The sequence below is a fragment of the Antrostomus carolinensis genome, unplaced genomic scaffold (genome assembly GCF_000700745.2).
Source record: "Antrostomus carolinensis isolate BGI_N321 unplaced genomic scaffold, ASM70074v2 scaffold49126, whole genome shotgun sequence".
Taxonomy (NCBI): domain Eukaryota; kingdom Metazoa; phylum Chordata; class Aves; order Caprimulgiformes; family Caprimulgidae; genus Antrostomus; species Antrostomus carolinensis.
In genome coordinates, this window is record NW_010325001.1 from 1 (window position 1) to 15,550 (window position 15,550).

A 15,550-nucleotide genomic window follows, 5' to 3' on the forward strand; every position below is an offset into this window, starting at 1 on the left:
AGCACACTTGTGCTCCAGACCCTTCCCCAGCCCAGCACGCTCAGGGGGAACTTAAAAACTTGTTGCTTTCCAGCTCCTCAATTTCCAGCCCTTTGGAAACCACGGGCTGGTAGTTCCAAGCTGGGAAGTCATATTCAGTAGCCATATCTTAGAAAGTTCTTTGCCATTTTTCAGGAGCTGTGTGCAGGAATTGGGAGTGAGTTTATCTGTCACTGTGATCTGCAAAAGCCCCACACAGATTTTCACTGTGTGCACCAGGGGAGACCCAAATAACAAACAGAGGAATTTCTCAGCTGCCTGCGATGGGCAGCCATGAGTTGAGTTGGAGGGACAGAGGTTGATAGGGTTTCAGAGCAGCTGCTGCACTGATGACTCGTGGGGACCTAAAATTAAAGCCTAGCTCAGTTTTCAGTCCCGGAGCAGCACTTTGGGCAGCCAGCACTTCTCTGTCAGTAATGTTCTCCTGTTCCCTTTCAGAGGAAGCAGGCAGTAAGTCAGGCTGCTGTAGCTCAGGAGAAAATCTCTTGTTTTAGAAAAAAATTCCAAAACCACGTGCAAGGAATGCTTGTTATCTACCAGTTAATGGTGGCAAAGAGCAGGGAAGTGAAGCCATCTCGTTAGCTCCTGCCAGAATCTCCTCTCAGGTGGCTTTGTAAAGACTTTGGAGACAGGGGTATCAGGGTAGACATCTCAGGGACCATCTCTCACAGCGTTGATGGAGCACCGAGCACAGTGGTGTCTGCCTTCTTTTTCAGCAGGCTGCCCTCTCCCCAGTACTGCCGAACTCTGCGGTCAGGTGCTGGACGGGACTGGTCCAGGTTTCCTCTGCAAACATTTGAGCAAGTCTAGCTGCTCTTTTGGGATATCCCTCCTAAAGATCTGGTTTGGTATTTGGGCTATCCCATGCTAAAGCCAGCCCAGCTGCTCTGTAGTCCTGAGCCTGGGGAGCATCTCCTGGGTCTGCCTTTGCCAAGGAGGGGACTGCAAAGCCCCTCCTCAGGGTGGGAGTGTTGTGCTTGATGGAGATCTGAGCCTGCTCTCTGCAGTGTGCAAATAATGCTTTTAGAAGAAACAATTCCCTAAGAAACTGCCCCTGATCAGAGGGCTGGAGCACCTCTCTGCTGGAGAAGGGTTGAGGGAGCTGGGCTTGTTGAGCTTGGAGAAGAGAAGGCTCCAGGGAGACCTCACTGCAGCCTCCAGTGCCTGAAGGGAGCTTAGAAACAGGAGGGAGAGAGACTTTGTCCATGGGCAGAAGAGTGACAGGACAAGGGGAGATGGTTTGAAATTGAGAGAGGGGAGATTGAGGTGAGATATTGGGAGGGAATTTTTCACCTCGAGGGTGGTGAGACAGTGTCCCAGGTTGTCCAGAGTAGCTGTGGCTGCTCCTCCCTGGAAGTGTTCTCGGCCAAGTTGGATGAGGCTTTGAGCAGCCTGGTCTAGTGGAAGGTGTCCCTGCTGCTGGCAGGGGGGCTGGAAAGGGATGAGCTTTAAGGTCCCTTCCAACCCAAACCACTCTGTGATAAGAAAAACCAGCGTCACTTGCGGGTAGCAGCAGATTGCCCTGAAACCATGATTGACTCGCTGTGGGAGCCCAGCCTGGTCACCTCACTGCTCGTTCCACAAGAACCTGCAATTGTCATTATTTGATTTGACTGAGAAAAATGGTGTAAGACCCTTGGGTATGAACCTGGATTTGACCAAGGGGCCTGGGACCACCCAGCAATTAGGTTCCAGTTCAGTGTTTGTTGCACTTGATGATTTATTTGTATCTCAGGTCCCAGGTTTCTCTTGGCTGCATCCATCACCCAAAGACCTCTCTGATTTTGGACACCATCGCTCTGGGGAATTACATCCATTTTATCTCACAGCTTTTCTTCTTGCCTGATGAGCAGAATCCAGGCTGAGGGATATCAGCAGAGGAGGAAGAAAGAGGAGATAGCAGCAGGGGGGACGACAGGGGCTTGCAGAAATCAATCAAGCCCTGGCAGTGTGGACACCAGTGACAGAGGGCTGACAAGAGCCCGCTGAAGAAGTCAGTGAGCAGTCATTGTGAGCATGTTTTGCCTGGCACATGGAGATGGTTTTCACGTGCATGACTAAAGCTCACAGCCCTCAAGGAGCGTTACTGCACGAGCTGGTGCCAGGCCAAGTCTGCTCCGTGTCCTTCCTTCAAGCCAGGGTTTATTACAAAATGAAACCCCAACCTGCTCTCCTGGGAAAAATAACTCTGTGAAGCAGATTTCCTGCCAGGAGTGTACCGAGGGGTTGGGCTCAGCTCTGCTAGAGGCTCTCCAGTGAAAACTAAGAATTTGCTGCCATCTGTAGACATTTGGGTGCTGTTCAGGAGGTTTCTCACAGCCCTTATATAGGCAAGACAGCCCTGGCAAAATTTCCCTGGTCCCAGAGCAACCTCTTCCTTTCTTCAGCCTTTCCCCATCTAAGGTATCTATCTTCTACAGTCTCCAGCTTACTTATTCTCTGCTGTTGGATGCTGGGTCCTTCAAGGAAGGTTTTGGCATCCAGCTCTGCTGGTTGTAGGCAGAGAGCTCCTCCTTTCTGAATGGCTTTGACAAAAAGAAACTCTGTCCCTTGAGATGTCTATCGCTGAAATCCCACAGCAACCAGTAAGCTTTTCCCAGCAAAGCTGTACTCCAGATCTCCATGAGGTACTGTCAGCTTCTTCTGGTGGGGACAGCCACCAGTACCCACAGTGCCCACCCTCCTACGCTGTCTGGGAGTGGACACTTGCTCTCCTCAGTGTTTCTGTGGGCCCACAGAGGCCGTGCTGCCCGTGACCCACCTCTGCTGCTGCTTCCCTGCCCTGCTGAGCCTCTGTCTCCCTGTTCCCACCATCCTTCATGAGCTTTACCTCACAGGTGTGCTTTGAGAAGGGGATCTGCCACCTCCCCTCTTCCTTGGGTCAGGAAAACAGCCCTGAAACGGTGAGGGAATCCAAAACACCTTCTTGGAGGACGTAAGACCCTATACTGTCTTTGCTGGATGATGGGGGGGCCATTGCCACGCTACAGCGTGTCCCACACCATGGCATCAGAGCACAGCCCTCTGGTTAAACATCTCCTTGATGGAGCAAAATGGAGTGAACCCCAGCCACTTAACTGAGGTGTCCTGGGCATCACCACAGTTCCCTGGTGCTCTTCAGACTGTTATCTGTGCCAACCTCAGACCCTCAGCAGATGAGAAACATGTCTGGACCCATGTCTCCTGCAGGCCAGCCCATTGCAGCAGCAGCAGCATCTTCCTTGGCTCTCACAAGTGCTCCACGGCTGAGGTTGGCAGAACAGGGGAGGGACACAGCAATTCATGGTTCCCCACTTCTTCCCCCCAGTTCCAGGGCCAGGCCAATCTGCACGTGTTCGAGGACTGGTGCGGCAGCTCCACTGAGCAGCTCAGGAAGAACCTCCACTTCCCTCTCTTCCCCCACGTGAGTAAAACCACAACCTGCTCTGTCCCGTGCTCCCCAGCTCTGCTTCCCAGCTGGATCGCCACTGCTTCCTTCACATCCTGTCCCTATCCCTCTCCATCACCTCCTCTGTCTTCCTGCTCCTGAGCAACCATCACCCCCCTCTCCATCACCTTCCTCTCTATCACCTCCTCTGTCCTCCTTCTCCTGCACATTCATCACCTCCCTCTCCATCCCCTTCCTCATCACCTCCCTCTTCATCACCTCCTCTGTCCTCCTGCTCCTGAGCACTCATCACCTCCCTGTCCGTGACTTCTTCTGTCTTCCTGTTCCTGAGCATCCATCACCTCCCGCTCCATCAATCACCTCCTTCTCTATCACCTCCCTCTCCCTCACCTCCCTCTCCATCATCTCCTCTATCCTCTTGCTGAGGGAGCAGAAAGCTTTCAGTGGTGGCAGCTCTTCTGCTGCATGGGGGCGGCTCATTTACCCCCTGCCAGGCCTCGGACATGGGGTGAAGGAGCTCTGTATTTGGTGTTCTCCCTCCAGGTGCTTAGGGAACACCACGTTCCATCCCCTCTACAGCAGCACTTGCTCCAGTTTGTCTCTTATCTGTCCTGCCTCCGTCACACACCGTGCCTCATCCTCCTCCCAGAGCAAACCTCATACATCCCTCTGCCCACCTGTCCCTGGGGTTTTGCACCCCCTGCCCTTGTTATTGTCACATCTATTTTTATTTTTGTTTCCTTTTTCCACTTCAGACACGAACTACACTGAAGAAGTTGGCTGTGTCCCCAAAATGGACCAACTATGGTCTCCGGATATTTGGTTACCTGCATCCTTTCACTGATGGTGAGGGCTCTGAGGCTGCTGTGCCACCACTCGTGTCTCTTCTCACCTGCCTCTCCCTCCCTCCCCTCCTGGTACTGAACCACTGGTGCCCTCACCCTGGCAAACCCAACGCCAGGTCCTTCATGTGGGTGGCCCAGCTAGCTGTGCATGACTGGCCACCACCTCAGTGTGGGTGAAACCTGTCTGCCTCCCATGTAGAGTGGAAGGGAAAAGCACAGAAGAAAGCAGATGGGAAGTCCTAGATAAAAACCAATGCTGTGGTGAATGCACAGCCCCGTGGTGTGTACGTGGGCACGAGCAGTCCCTGAGTTTTTCCTCCCTCTGTCACATGTGCAGGACTGTACATGACATCATTGATGTTCCTGCTGCTCCCCGGGTGCATGAACACCATCTGACAGCACCTGACATCTGTGTCACCCACGTGCCTGCTTCTGCCTGGAGCAGCCTGCTCCCCTGGCCCTCAACTGCCAGCCCTGTAACCCCCGTCAGGACAGGGAGACTCAAACACCTCTGTCTCCCTTCATGGCTCCACGTGCACGATCCTCCATCCAAACACAAGCTTCTCACACACAGATCTGCTCTGGAGACAAAATGGGAGGCAGGGAGACTTTGCATGGACTTCTTATCTTTTCTGCCTGGAGCAGCCTGCTCCCCTGGCCCTCAACTGCCAGCCCTGTAACCCCCGTCAGGACAGGGAGACTCAAACACCTCTGTCTCCCTTCATGGCTCCACGTGCACGATCCTCCATCCAAACACAAGCTTCTCACACACAGATCTGCTCTGGAGACAAAATGGGAGGCAGGGAGACTTTGCATGGACTTCTTATCTTTCCAGGTTAGATACCAGGTGAAGCCAATGCAAGGAGAGACAGTGAACCAGTTGCAACTGTAGACGTTCCCCTCCCTGGAAGCGTTGAAGGCCAGGTTGGATGAGGCTTTGAGCAACCTGGTCTAGTGGAAGGTGTCCCTGCTGCTGGCAGGGGGGTTGGGACTGGATGAGCTTTAAGGTCCCTTCCAACCCAAACCAGTCTGGATTCTGTGTTCAAAGGGGTGGTCATACCAAAGGGGAAGGTATGATCTCACCAGGAAGAGGGTGAAGACAGCATTTGAGAGGAGCAGAATCAGTTCCAGGCACAAGCCCTTACCCCAGAGCCCTTCTCACTCCCTCCATCTCTTAACAGGGGAGTTTCAGTTTGCCATCGCTGCGGATGACAACGCTGAGTTCTGGCTGAGTCCAGATGAAAAGACCTCTGGTCTCCAGCTGCTGGCCAGTGTGGGCAAGGTACAGTGTGTGCTGTGTGGCTTCTTCCATCAAGGCTTTAATGGTTCTGTGGGGATGGAGAACTTCCTGTCTTACATACTTCCTTGGAATACCCAAGTTTCTTTTCCTGCCCAACTCCAGACAACACCACAGCAGATGCCAGATGGGTATGACACAACATACCTTAAGCCAGTTACATACTGGCAGTGCTGCTGGGAGCCTCCTGGTGTGAGCTGGGCCAGAGCTGGGTCTGTTCAGCAGCTGGAACAGCGCTGGGGTTTGGGTTCAGCTGGGATTTGTTAGGAAAGAAATGCTGAGAACACCCCCATGTATTCGGTTGTTGCTGGAAGTTGAATGACTTTGTATTTTGCCAGTCTACAAGTGGAAGACCAAAGGAAGGGGTGAGGAATATTGCCATGGGTCAGCTCCATGGGCATTGGGCTCTGCCAAGGGGCTGTTCCATCTCCTGTCCCCCATGGGCAGGAGATCCATGAGGGGCTCTTCCTCTCTTGCTCTCTCTGGCTTTGGCTCGGGCTCTGGCTCTCCCGGGATTGCGGTTTCGGGTCGGGATTGTCGCTCCTCCGGGATTGTTAAATCTGTCCCCAGGTTGTGGATCTCACACACAACTTACCAGGGAAGACATTCATCTTCACTAGAGTATTTTCTGTCTCTTCCCAGACAGGGAAGGAGTGGACGGCGCCAGGGGAGTTTGGGAAATTTCACAGCCAGCAGTCAAAGATGGTGAGGTGAGTGAGCAGAGCCCCTTGCTCCCAGCCACCTCTGCACGTGGCCAGGAAATCACAAGGAAAAGGAACCCAGGCTTGTCCTGAGGAATTTAGCAATACAGAGCAAGGGATTACTCTGGGGTATGGCCAAAGCTGAAGTGACACATCCAAACCTGTGCCAGTTGCTTTGCTGATTTCCTGCAGAAAAAAAAGACTGGATTTTTCTTCCCTGGAGGAAGCAGCCACCAACAGATCCAGACTCCTCTATACGAGGTGTATCCCAGGCTTCCTGCCTTGGAACTGGCCAGGTTTCCCAGAGGCCAAAACCCAGCAGGCAAGACAGAAAGGGAGTTACTCAGGATTAACTGAGAAGGGTCTGGGAGCTCCAGGTGCACTACTTGTCTTGCTGTCAGCATCTGGATTTTCTTGGCAGTCCTAAAACCCTGCTCACCACGAGAATTAGGTTGTTTGACAGGTGGGGTTGCTCTCCACACGTTATCTGCTGACAAGCTAAGAAATGTTCCTGAATGCTCTTGGTGACAGACGCGTTGTTCTTCCCAGGTTGTCAGCTGCAGGCAGGTACTATTTTGAGGTGCTGCACAAGCAGGATGACAGAGGAACGGACCACGTGGAAGTAGCAGTGAGTCTGTGCAAACGGCCTGTGCTCTGTGTGTGTCCCCACAGAGCTCATGTGTGACAGTTCTAACGATTCCGTCCTTGCCCAGGCCCCAGTTCCTCTTTGCATGAGATTTATCTAATCCCTTCCAGAGCCCTCACCTACTTCTGCCCGGGATAGTCCTGGCCTCATGTCAGGACCCTTTCCTCTGCTCTCCTGGGATAGTTCTCCCCTCTCTGGTCTCTTTGTCCCTTCCTGCTTTGGATGTGTGCTGGGGGATCTCAGCTCATTCCCAGCTGCTGGGTAAAGTGGGTCGTAGTAAGGAGAAGCTGTGAACCCATCTGATGAAAAAAACCTCTTGTTGCCTGTTCCTTTTCTTCCCGCTTGGTTGCCTCCATAAGCACTTCGTTTTAATGTGTTTCTCTGTTCCAGTGGAGACTGAATGACCCAGAAGCCAAGTTCCAAGTCATTGACTCCCAGTACCTCTCCCTTTTTGCTAGTAAGTATCTTCACCACAGGTTTCCCAGAGCACCTCCCCATTCTTCCAAAATGTTATCAGGGGTGTTTCACCATGAATCATAGTCTAGCCAGGCAAATACCATGAGTACAGCTCGTTACAAGAAAGAATTGGGGACAGGTCAGGAGAGAGACCTCTGGATGAGAGGGTGACTCGTTATTCAGTGTAGGAGAATTGGAAATCGGATCGGAACATTATTTCAGGGAAGTCTCGAGGCAGTGAGGAAAGGCAGAGAAGAGAGTCTGCAAGGGTGAGAACTGTTCCAGGTGTGAGAATAACAGGGGGTGGAGGTTGTCTGCGGAGAACATGAGGCCCATAACGTGGGAGCTGTGGGGGTGGGCTGGCAGCTGGACGTGCCCAAGGAGAAGGGGCTGCTGTAGCACTTCAGGAGATTTCAGCTCTGGGTGCTGGACACAATGGGACACACCAGCAATATTGGGGATGCTGCTTTCTTCTGTATCAGCCTCAAGTCTCTTCAGATTGCTGCTGGATTGTGGTAACCACATCAGCCCAGTCCCTCCTGTTTAGTAAATCCTTCTTAGCACATGGAGTGATGCCTTATCAGTTCAGGAGCTCCTTAGTCCTATTTATTCTTACTGAGCTTTGTCAGCATCGCTTTTCTCTGCCAGCATTCCCCTTTCCCATATCTACCACTGTTGCCTTCCAACACCTCTGGGCTTTTTTCCATGCCAACACTTTTTCCCCATGGGAGACTCCCTGATGTAATCGAGACATCTGTTTGCTGGGTCTTGGATCACAACCTCCTACTGTATTTTCTGAAACCTGCTATTTGGCCAGGATTAGGCTTTCCATTAAATCTTCTGTCCCCATCTTTTTTCCTTCTGCTCTTTTCTTATTAATTTCCTATAGAAGGGAAGACTTATATCCCAGAAGATCCCTTCATGGTTGGGCACAGTGCTGCAGTCTCATCTTTATCTGACACCTTCTGCCAAGCCGTGTTTCCCTCTTCCATATCAGCTTTTGACTGTATCACGTGTCATCTTGTTCCTTCTGGGTTCCCATGTTGTTCAGTGCGCAAACGTTGCTACCAATAACCCCAGTGCCCTTGGCAGCACGTTGCCTTCCTGGATATTTATTTAGTTCCCTTCATCTCGGAGTAAGTTCCATGGAGACATGAAATCCTCTGGCAGCAGCACCCAAGGAAAGGCGTAACTAATACCCAGTCTTGTATTTAAGTTACCTATTGTTCCTGACTTATTGTGGTTCTCCATGCTCCTGCTGGAGCATCATCCTCCTCAGCCATTGAAGGCCTCACCCCAGGGTCCTGCTCCTTTTCCAGCACAGGAGAAAGCTCTGCTCCTCAAGTTTCTCCTCCCTTTCATCTTTTCCATCTCCTTTTAAAATAAGTTTAATGCTGGTATTTCGGATGTGTCCCATAGTTCCTGACAGCGTGGGGCTTCTTCAGCAGACCACTGCTGGTGTGTCCAAGGCAGGAATCACAGAATCCCAGCATGGCCTGGATTGGAAAAGCCCTTTCAGATCATGGAGTCCAACCATGAACCCAACACTGACAAGTCCCCGACTAACCCATGTCCCTCAGCACTGTGTCTACACGACTCTGAAATCCCTCCAGGGATGGGGACTCCACCACTGCCCTGGGCAACCCCTTCCAATGCCTCAGAACCCTTTCAGCAAAGAAATTCTTCCTCACATCCCATCTCAACTGCCCTGGCCACAACTTGAGCCCATTTCCTCTTGTCCTGTCCCTTGGTCCTTGGTTGAACAGACCCACCCCCACCTCTCTCTCCAAGGGACTTGGACAGAACCAGAAGGTCTCCCCTCAGCCTCCTTTTCCCCAGGCTCAACAACCCCAGTTCCATTTTCCTCCATTACTTGTCACTGTGTTTGTTTGCTTTAGAGCCCTGTTCCTTCCCTTCAGCTTCTGTATTTCCAGCTTTCTGGGTCAAAGCTTTGCCTTCCACAGTGTCTTTGCAGTGAAGCTCCTGAATCAGCACCATGTAGGCATTGCTGTGCCAGAAACAGCATTAGTACCATGAATGCAGTGCCATTTGGAAAGGGCTGACACTGGGGAAGGGCATTTTTTGGGACAGGGGATGAATTAGCCCTTCCTCCCCATTCCGTTCTCTCTCTGGTTTCTAGACGAGACGCTTTTAAAGATGGATGAGGTTGGGCATATCCCGCAGACGTTGGCCAGTCACCGGAGCCAGCCTGCCGCCAGCGCAGGCAGCACGGCACACCCAGCTGACATGCTGAAGCCTGACCCCCGGGACACTCTTTACCAAGGTAAGACTTGCAGAGAAGTTGAGGAGATTGATGCAAGCCTGTCACAGCATGTGCAGCTGAGAAAGATTGTCCTGCTCCACGGTTATCAAAGGCCACGTGCAGAACAGAGGGGGCCAGCACACAGTGTCAGTCACTGTAGGAGACAAAGCACAGACTAAACCCAACTCCTCTTTCTGGGCATCACCCAGCATCCCCAGACAGAATATTTTCCTGTAAGTGCTGTAGAGGAATGTAAAGAGATGAGCTGTGTGACATAGTTTGCTTTATGTATCTGTTAGTATTTCACATGGGGAATTAGAAACCAGGCACAGAAGTAGCTCAGCTGGTGCAGGGGTTGCAGTGAGGCTCCTCCAGCCACACTTACCTACGTGTTTCTTCTCCTCAGTGCCTCTGCTCAGCCGGTCTCAGGTGCGCCGAGCTTTGCCAGACTGCCCCTACAAGCCCAGCTACCTGGTGAATGGATTTCCTCTGCAGCGCTACCAGGGACTCCAGTTTGTAAGTTTTATTCTTTCAGCAGGTACTTGCCTCCTCCACAAGGAGGAGGGAGGGAGATCTCATTAACCATGAGGGCTTCTGCCCTGATCTGCAGCTGCACTGTGTCTGGGTCACCTGGTGACTGATACCCAGCATTTATGAGAGTTTTAATTGATTTTCTTTCCTCCTTCCCAGGTTCATTTATCCTTTGTTTACCCGAATGATTACACCCGCCTGAGCCACATGGAGAAAGACAACAAATGCTTCTATCAGGAAAACCCTTATTACTTGGAAAGGTGGGATGCTGCAAATGCAGGTTTACTAGCAGGGAGGGAGGAGATGGTTTGAAGGCTGGAATTGGGATGAAATTTCATACTAATTTCTGTAGGACTGCCTTAATTCTTAAAGATCCCCTAAGCCTTGCAAAATATTAAAGCATTTATAGTTTCTTTCAAGAAATTACGCTCTCTTTAAGTGAAAATATGTTTAGCTCTCGAGAGGAAACTGCTGCTGCTTTTCTTGCTTTATTAACCTGGGTCAAAGCACGTTTGTTCCACTACATCAGGGAGTGGATCTCCAGCAAACTTTGCCTGCCAGCAGCTGGAACCTCCTGATGGCTGTGAAAGCCAAACCATGGTCACCAACCAAGCATCTCTCTCAGGGAGGAAAGGCACGTCGTTCCCTGCGAGGGAACCACCACTCCCTTCAGGGGCACATTTTTGCAGGAGAAGGAGAGTCACTTTTCCAGTGAGATAACTGATGGTGGCCTCCCTCTGCTCAGGATCTTCTTCCTTCCTACAAGACTATTTTGAAGGCTGGAACATCAGATTGTATCGTAGGTTTGGGAGGAAGCTGCCTGGACTGCAGTTCCTAGTGAAGGATGAAGAAAGTGGCTGCCACGGGCTGGAAGGTGCCACCTGATTTTATTGCTTTGACAATTCATTTGTATTGTGACAGGATTTGGAGACTGGAGGTCCATTTGGCTTTGCATCAGGCACACATGGAGAGAAACAGTCCTGGAAATCCCTCCCAAAAGCTTGAAGCATACAAGGACAGCACAGACAGTGCTGGTATGAGAAGAGAGAGGGAGATCATTGCAGTTACTTGCCTGAGCCACTTTTGCAGAGTGATAACTTGCATTTGTGAGCACGACATCATAAGTGAGCTTTCAGGAGCAGTTTAGGGAGGCTGAAGAGGTGCTTCGGGGTAATTATAGTGGGATTTCCTCCTGCACTTAGGAGAAAATTTCTGAGAGACTGGGATGATAAGCAAGGAAAACTGATGGCTTTGACAGTGCAGAGTAAGATCTGATTGCCCAAAGATATGAAAGATGGTGATGATGGTAGGAAAGGAGGATCTGGAGATGCTGAGTAGGTGTAATCAGTTTAATGGACCATCACCTCTGAAGCGGTGGCTGTAGTTTATCTGGAGAGGTCAAAGTAACTCTCATCAAACTTGTGTTTTGCCCTTTCCTCTGCAGATTTGGATTCTACAAGTACATGAAAATGGACCAGCCAGAGAAGAGCCTGGACTCTGGAGAAAAGACAGAGCAGCCAGGTAGGGACCCTAACATCAGAGCCTGGAGGATCCTTTTATCTGTTGCTTTCGTATGTGAACTTCCAGCACCAGCTGAAAGAAGCTGTTGACTTTCCACACCAAGGAGGTCACAGCCCTTCCCTGCCAGATTGCTGTGGGTGGGAGGAGATTTTCACTGCCACTTTCTCTTAAGGGCAGGTTGGGACATCACTAAACAACGTAGTGGACAATGTGACAATGGGCCTCTCAGGCCTGCAGCTTAATTATGGTGTAATTCCAGCAAAAATATGGGCAGAGGTGACAGAGCCAAAGGTGTGTGCAGCGTGACAGCTTCTGCTGACACCTGCCCCACAAAGCTGTGGCCAGGTGGACAGCTAAAGGCACAGCCAGAGCCCTCCACAGCCTTTGGTGATGCTGGCTGAGAGGTGCTGAGGAGGTTGGTACCAGTACGAGCACAGCTCCTGTGTCTCAGAGCATCCCTGTCCTCTCTCCTAGACAGCACTGAGATGAGGTGAGAAGTAGCTGTCCCCAGGAGGGTGGGAGCAGATCAGGAGAGGGAAGGTGGTGGGAAGATGCCAGAGGTGTAACTGCCATTACTCCTGCAGACTCCCAGGAGGGGAACCTGGATGACCTGCAGTACGCGGAGCAGGATGCAGAGAGTACCAGCCCCCCTGAGGACCCCAGCACGAGGAGGGCAGAGCCAGCAGGCAATGGTCCCAGCAGCGTGGTGGGCAGCCATAATGTTCGTGAGGACTCTTCCCTCCGGGAGCATCGTCGGCTCCTCTCAGTGACGGGTGGTGACATACAAAAGGGGCTACAGAGGAGAAGGATGAAGAGGTCTGGTGTCAAATCAGTCATGCTGGCCCCTGCCAACCAAAGCCTCAGCCAGGCTGGCCTAGAGGGCAACCCAATAACGAAGACACCCCATTTAAAAGCTGGCATCAAAGACAACTCCAGGAGCCCTCCACAGCAGGCCAGGGCTGTCCAGGGGAGGACGCCTGTCAAAAACCTGAACTCTCCTTCTAGGACCATGTCTCCAAGGCAACGGCCTCTCGGTGGCCCCAGGGACTCAAGGGTCACGATTCCCAAAGGGGTGAGACCTCAAGGAGACCTCAGCATGGCTAAGGATGGGCTGCAGTCAGCAAGCACTGTGCCAGCCGGGAAGGGGAGCCGAGTCCCTGGCAAAACCGGCAGACGTGCCGCGAGCGCGGCCAGCCCCAGCCAGCAGCCTGGGCTGCCACGGTGGCTGAGCCAAGTGGAGTCCTACATTGCTGAGCAGAAGGCAGCCAAAGGTGGGGACATGGGGAAGAGAGAGGCACAGGTGGCATCTCCTGTAAAGGGCAAGTCTGAACCTGTGGCAGCAGAAGAGGAAGAGGCAGATGGGGAGCCAGAGGAGGAAGATGAGGAGGATTTGGATTATGTACCAGTGTTTGACCAGGCAGTGAACTGGGAGCAGACCTTCAGCACGAGCAACCTGGACTTCCACGTGCTGCGCACAGACTGGATTGACCTGAAATGCAACACATCAGGAAACTTGCTGCTAAGAGAAAAGGAGGCCCTGGAAGTCACACGTGTCTTCCTGAAGAAGCTCAACCAGCGGAGTAAAGGGTAAGGTACCGTCTAAAAACCAAGGGGCAGCTCCCCCAGAGCTGGCGTGCCACACTGCACAGGGGTATTCCCTGTCCTGTGAGGAGCTAGTGGGAGTCAGAGGATCACAGAATCCCAGAGTTGCCTCAGTTGGAAAAGCCCTTTAAGATCATGAAGTCCAACCATGAACCCAACACTGACCAGTCCCCGACTAACCCATGTCCCTCAGCACTGTGTCTACACCACTCTGAAATCCCTCCAGGGATGGGGACTCCACCACTGCCCTGGGCAACCCCTTCCAATGCCTCAGAACCCTTGCAGCAAAGAAATTCTTCCTCACATCCCATCTCAACTGCCCTGGCCACAACTGGAGCCCATTTCCTCTTGTCCTGTCCCTTGCTCCTTGGTTGAACAGACCCACCCCCACCTCTCTCCACCCTCCTCCAAGGGACTTGGACAGAGCCACAAGGTCTCCCCTCAGCCTCCTTTTCTCCAGGCTCAACACCCCCAGTTCCCTCAGCCACAAGGGAACTCAGCACACTTGTGCTCCAGACCCTTCCCCAGCTCCGTTGCCCTTCTCTGGACACACTCCAGGATAAACTAGATGTGGGAAATAAGTCATCAGACAAGGAATCTGTGTAAAAACCTGGGCTTTAAATACCTCTTTTTGTCTGAGAAATGGAAATTGTTGGACACCAGAGCATCTCTGGTGGCTGAATATGAGCCTTGAACAGATGGTGGCAGTAAACATGAAAGATGGAAGGTTTCTGACCAGCTGGCATTACTGGCCTTCTGCTGGCTTGGTCCTGACGTGGTGGAGATATTGAGAGCACATAGGAGCATTTTACCAGCTGGAGTTAAAGAAACTGTGCTGATAATGAAGTAGGGTTGGAGCTCCATGTGCTTGTGGTTTGATGTCTGCCATAGTTCAGCTTCTGATTCATTTAGGATGTAGGATCATAAGGGACCTATCAGGTAGTACACTGACCTCAGGGACAACCAAGTGCGCGACGCTGTTACCTGAATGTGTGCACTTTCACCTTAAACCCAGACAGATTTCCAGATCCCAGGACTGATCTGGGAAGATGTTTCAGCTCCTCGCTGCTTTGATGAGCCACTGGAGATCAGCTTTTGCTGGTACTCTGGTTTTACATGGTGTTGATATGGTTCTTTTTCTTCTCAAGACTTAGCATCTTGATTGTCTTTCTGGAAACAGACAGACCTCTTCTGAGCCTGAACAATCCAACTCCTGCCCCTTCTGTTGAGTTGGGATCAGTTTGCATGATTTTCCTGTCCTTCTCCATGCTGGTTTCAGTTTGGGTTAATTTTCCTGGACATAAATGACCAGTATCCTGGGTGTTTTATAGAATGGGTGTTAGTAATTCCCAGTTCCTGCTGGAAGTAGCTCTCATGCTACATCTGAAGATCTCTTTTGTTTTTTCAGGGCCACATCAGTTGTGGTGTAACTACTGAGTAAACACAAGCTTTTCTCAGCTCATTTTTAACTGATGAGTGTCCCTTTTACCACAGAAACTCTCGTTATGATCTGAAAGGACACGACCTGGCGTTTCATCCTGTTTTGACCATTCTGAACCTACAGCTCACCCCAGTTTTCACTGTATGGTTGCTCAGTCCTACTCCGTGGTATTGACTGATAAGCTGTCATCAGCCCATTTCTCTAGCCCAAACATACTCCTTGTGCCAAGACCGTTGTAGGAGGTGTTGAATACACTCACTGTTACCAGCCCTGCAATCGTTCAGACACATTTGTTATTTTCTGTGTCACCTTTATTTCATTTCCCTTGCCAACTATTTTCTCTTGGCTGGAATCCCAGATCTAATCCCACATACTTACGGATTTAGGAAACAGGTGCTAAACCTTCCCATGGGACTTTGGAAATGGCTCAGCAAAGCAAGGGGGGAAGCTGGGGACAAAAAGATTTGTGCTAGCCAGAAAAAACTACTTTACAGTGAGGATGCCAGAGCCCTGGAACAGGCTGCCCAGGGAGGTTGTGGAGTCTCCTTCTCTGGGGACATTCAAGACCCACCTGGACGCCTTCCTGTGTGATCTCATTTAGGTTCCTGCTCTGGCAGGGGGATTGGCCTGGATGATCTTTCGAGGTCCCTTCCAATCCCTGACACCCTGTGATTCTGTGAGGGGCTGGTGTACAAGGGCCATGCCCACCTCAGCTCTATCTCCTGCAGACGGTTCCAGCTGCAGCGGATCGTGAACGTGGAGAAGCGCCAGGACCGCATGCGGGGGAGCCGCGACCTTGTGGAGCCGGCGCAGGCGGGGG

The 15,550-nt window shown here is 51.6% G+C and overlaps 1 protein-coding gene across 1 annotated transcript in view; it reads left to right on the forward strand.

Moving 5' to 3' along the window:
* Positions 1-3,228: 3,228 nt before the first annotated feature.
* Positions 3,229-15,550, forward strand: part of B4GALNT3 (beta-1,4-N-acetyl-galactosaminyltransferase 3) — a gene marked incomplete at its 5' end in the record, with an annotated part of 17,059 nt that continues 4,737 nt past the window's right edge. Inside the window, 14 exon segments of the mRNA XM_010171070.2 lie at positions 3,229-3,273; positions 3,347-3,442; positions 4,183-4,273; positions 5,454-5,554; positions 6,212-6,279; positions 6,820-6,898; positions 7,307-7,373; positions 9,513-9,656; positions 10,042-10,151; positions 10,326-10,426; positions 11,611-11,687; positions 12,272-13,274; positions 15,459-15,546; positions 15,548-15,550. The exon segment at positions 15,548-15,550 is cut by the window's right edge and continues 211 nt beyond it. Coding sequence (XP_010169372.2) covers positions 3,229-3,273; positions 3,347-3,442; positions 4,183-4,273; positions 5,454-5,554; positions 6,212-6,279; positions 6,820-6,898; positions 7,307-7,373; positions 9,513-9,656; positions 10,042-10,151; positions 10,326-10,426; positions 11,611-11,687; positions 12,272-13,274; positions 15,459-15,546; positions 15,548-15,550 — 2,073 coding nt within the window.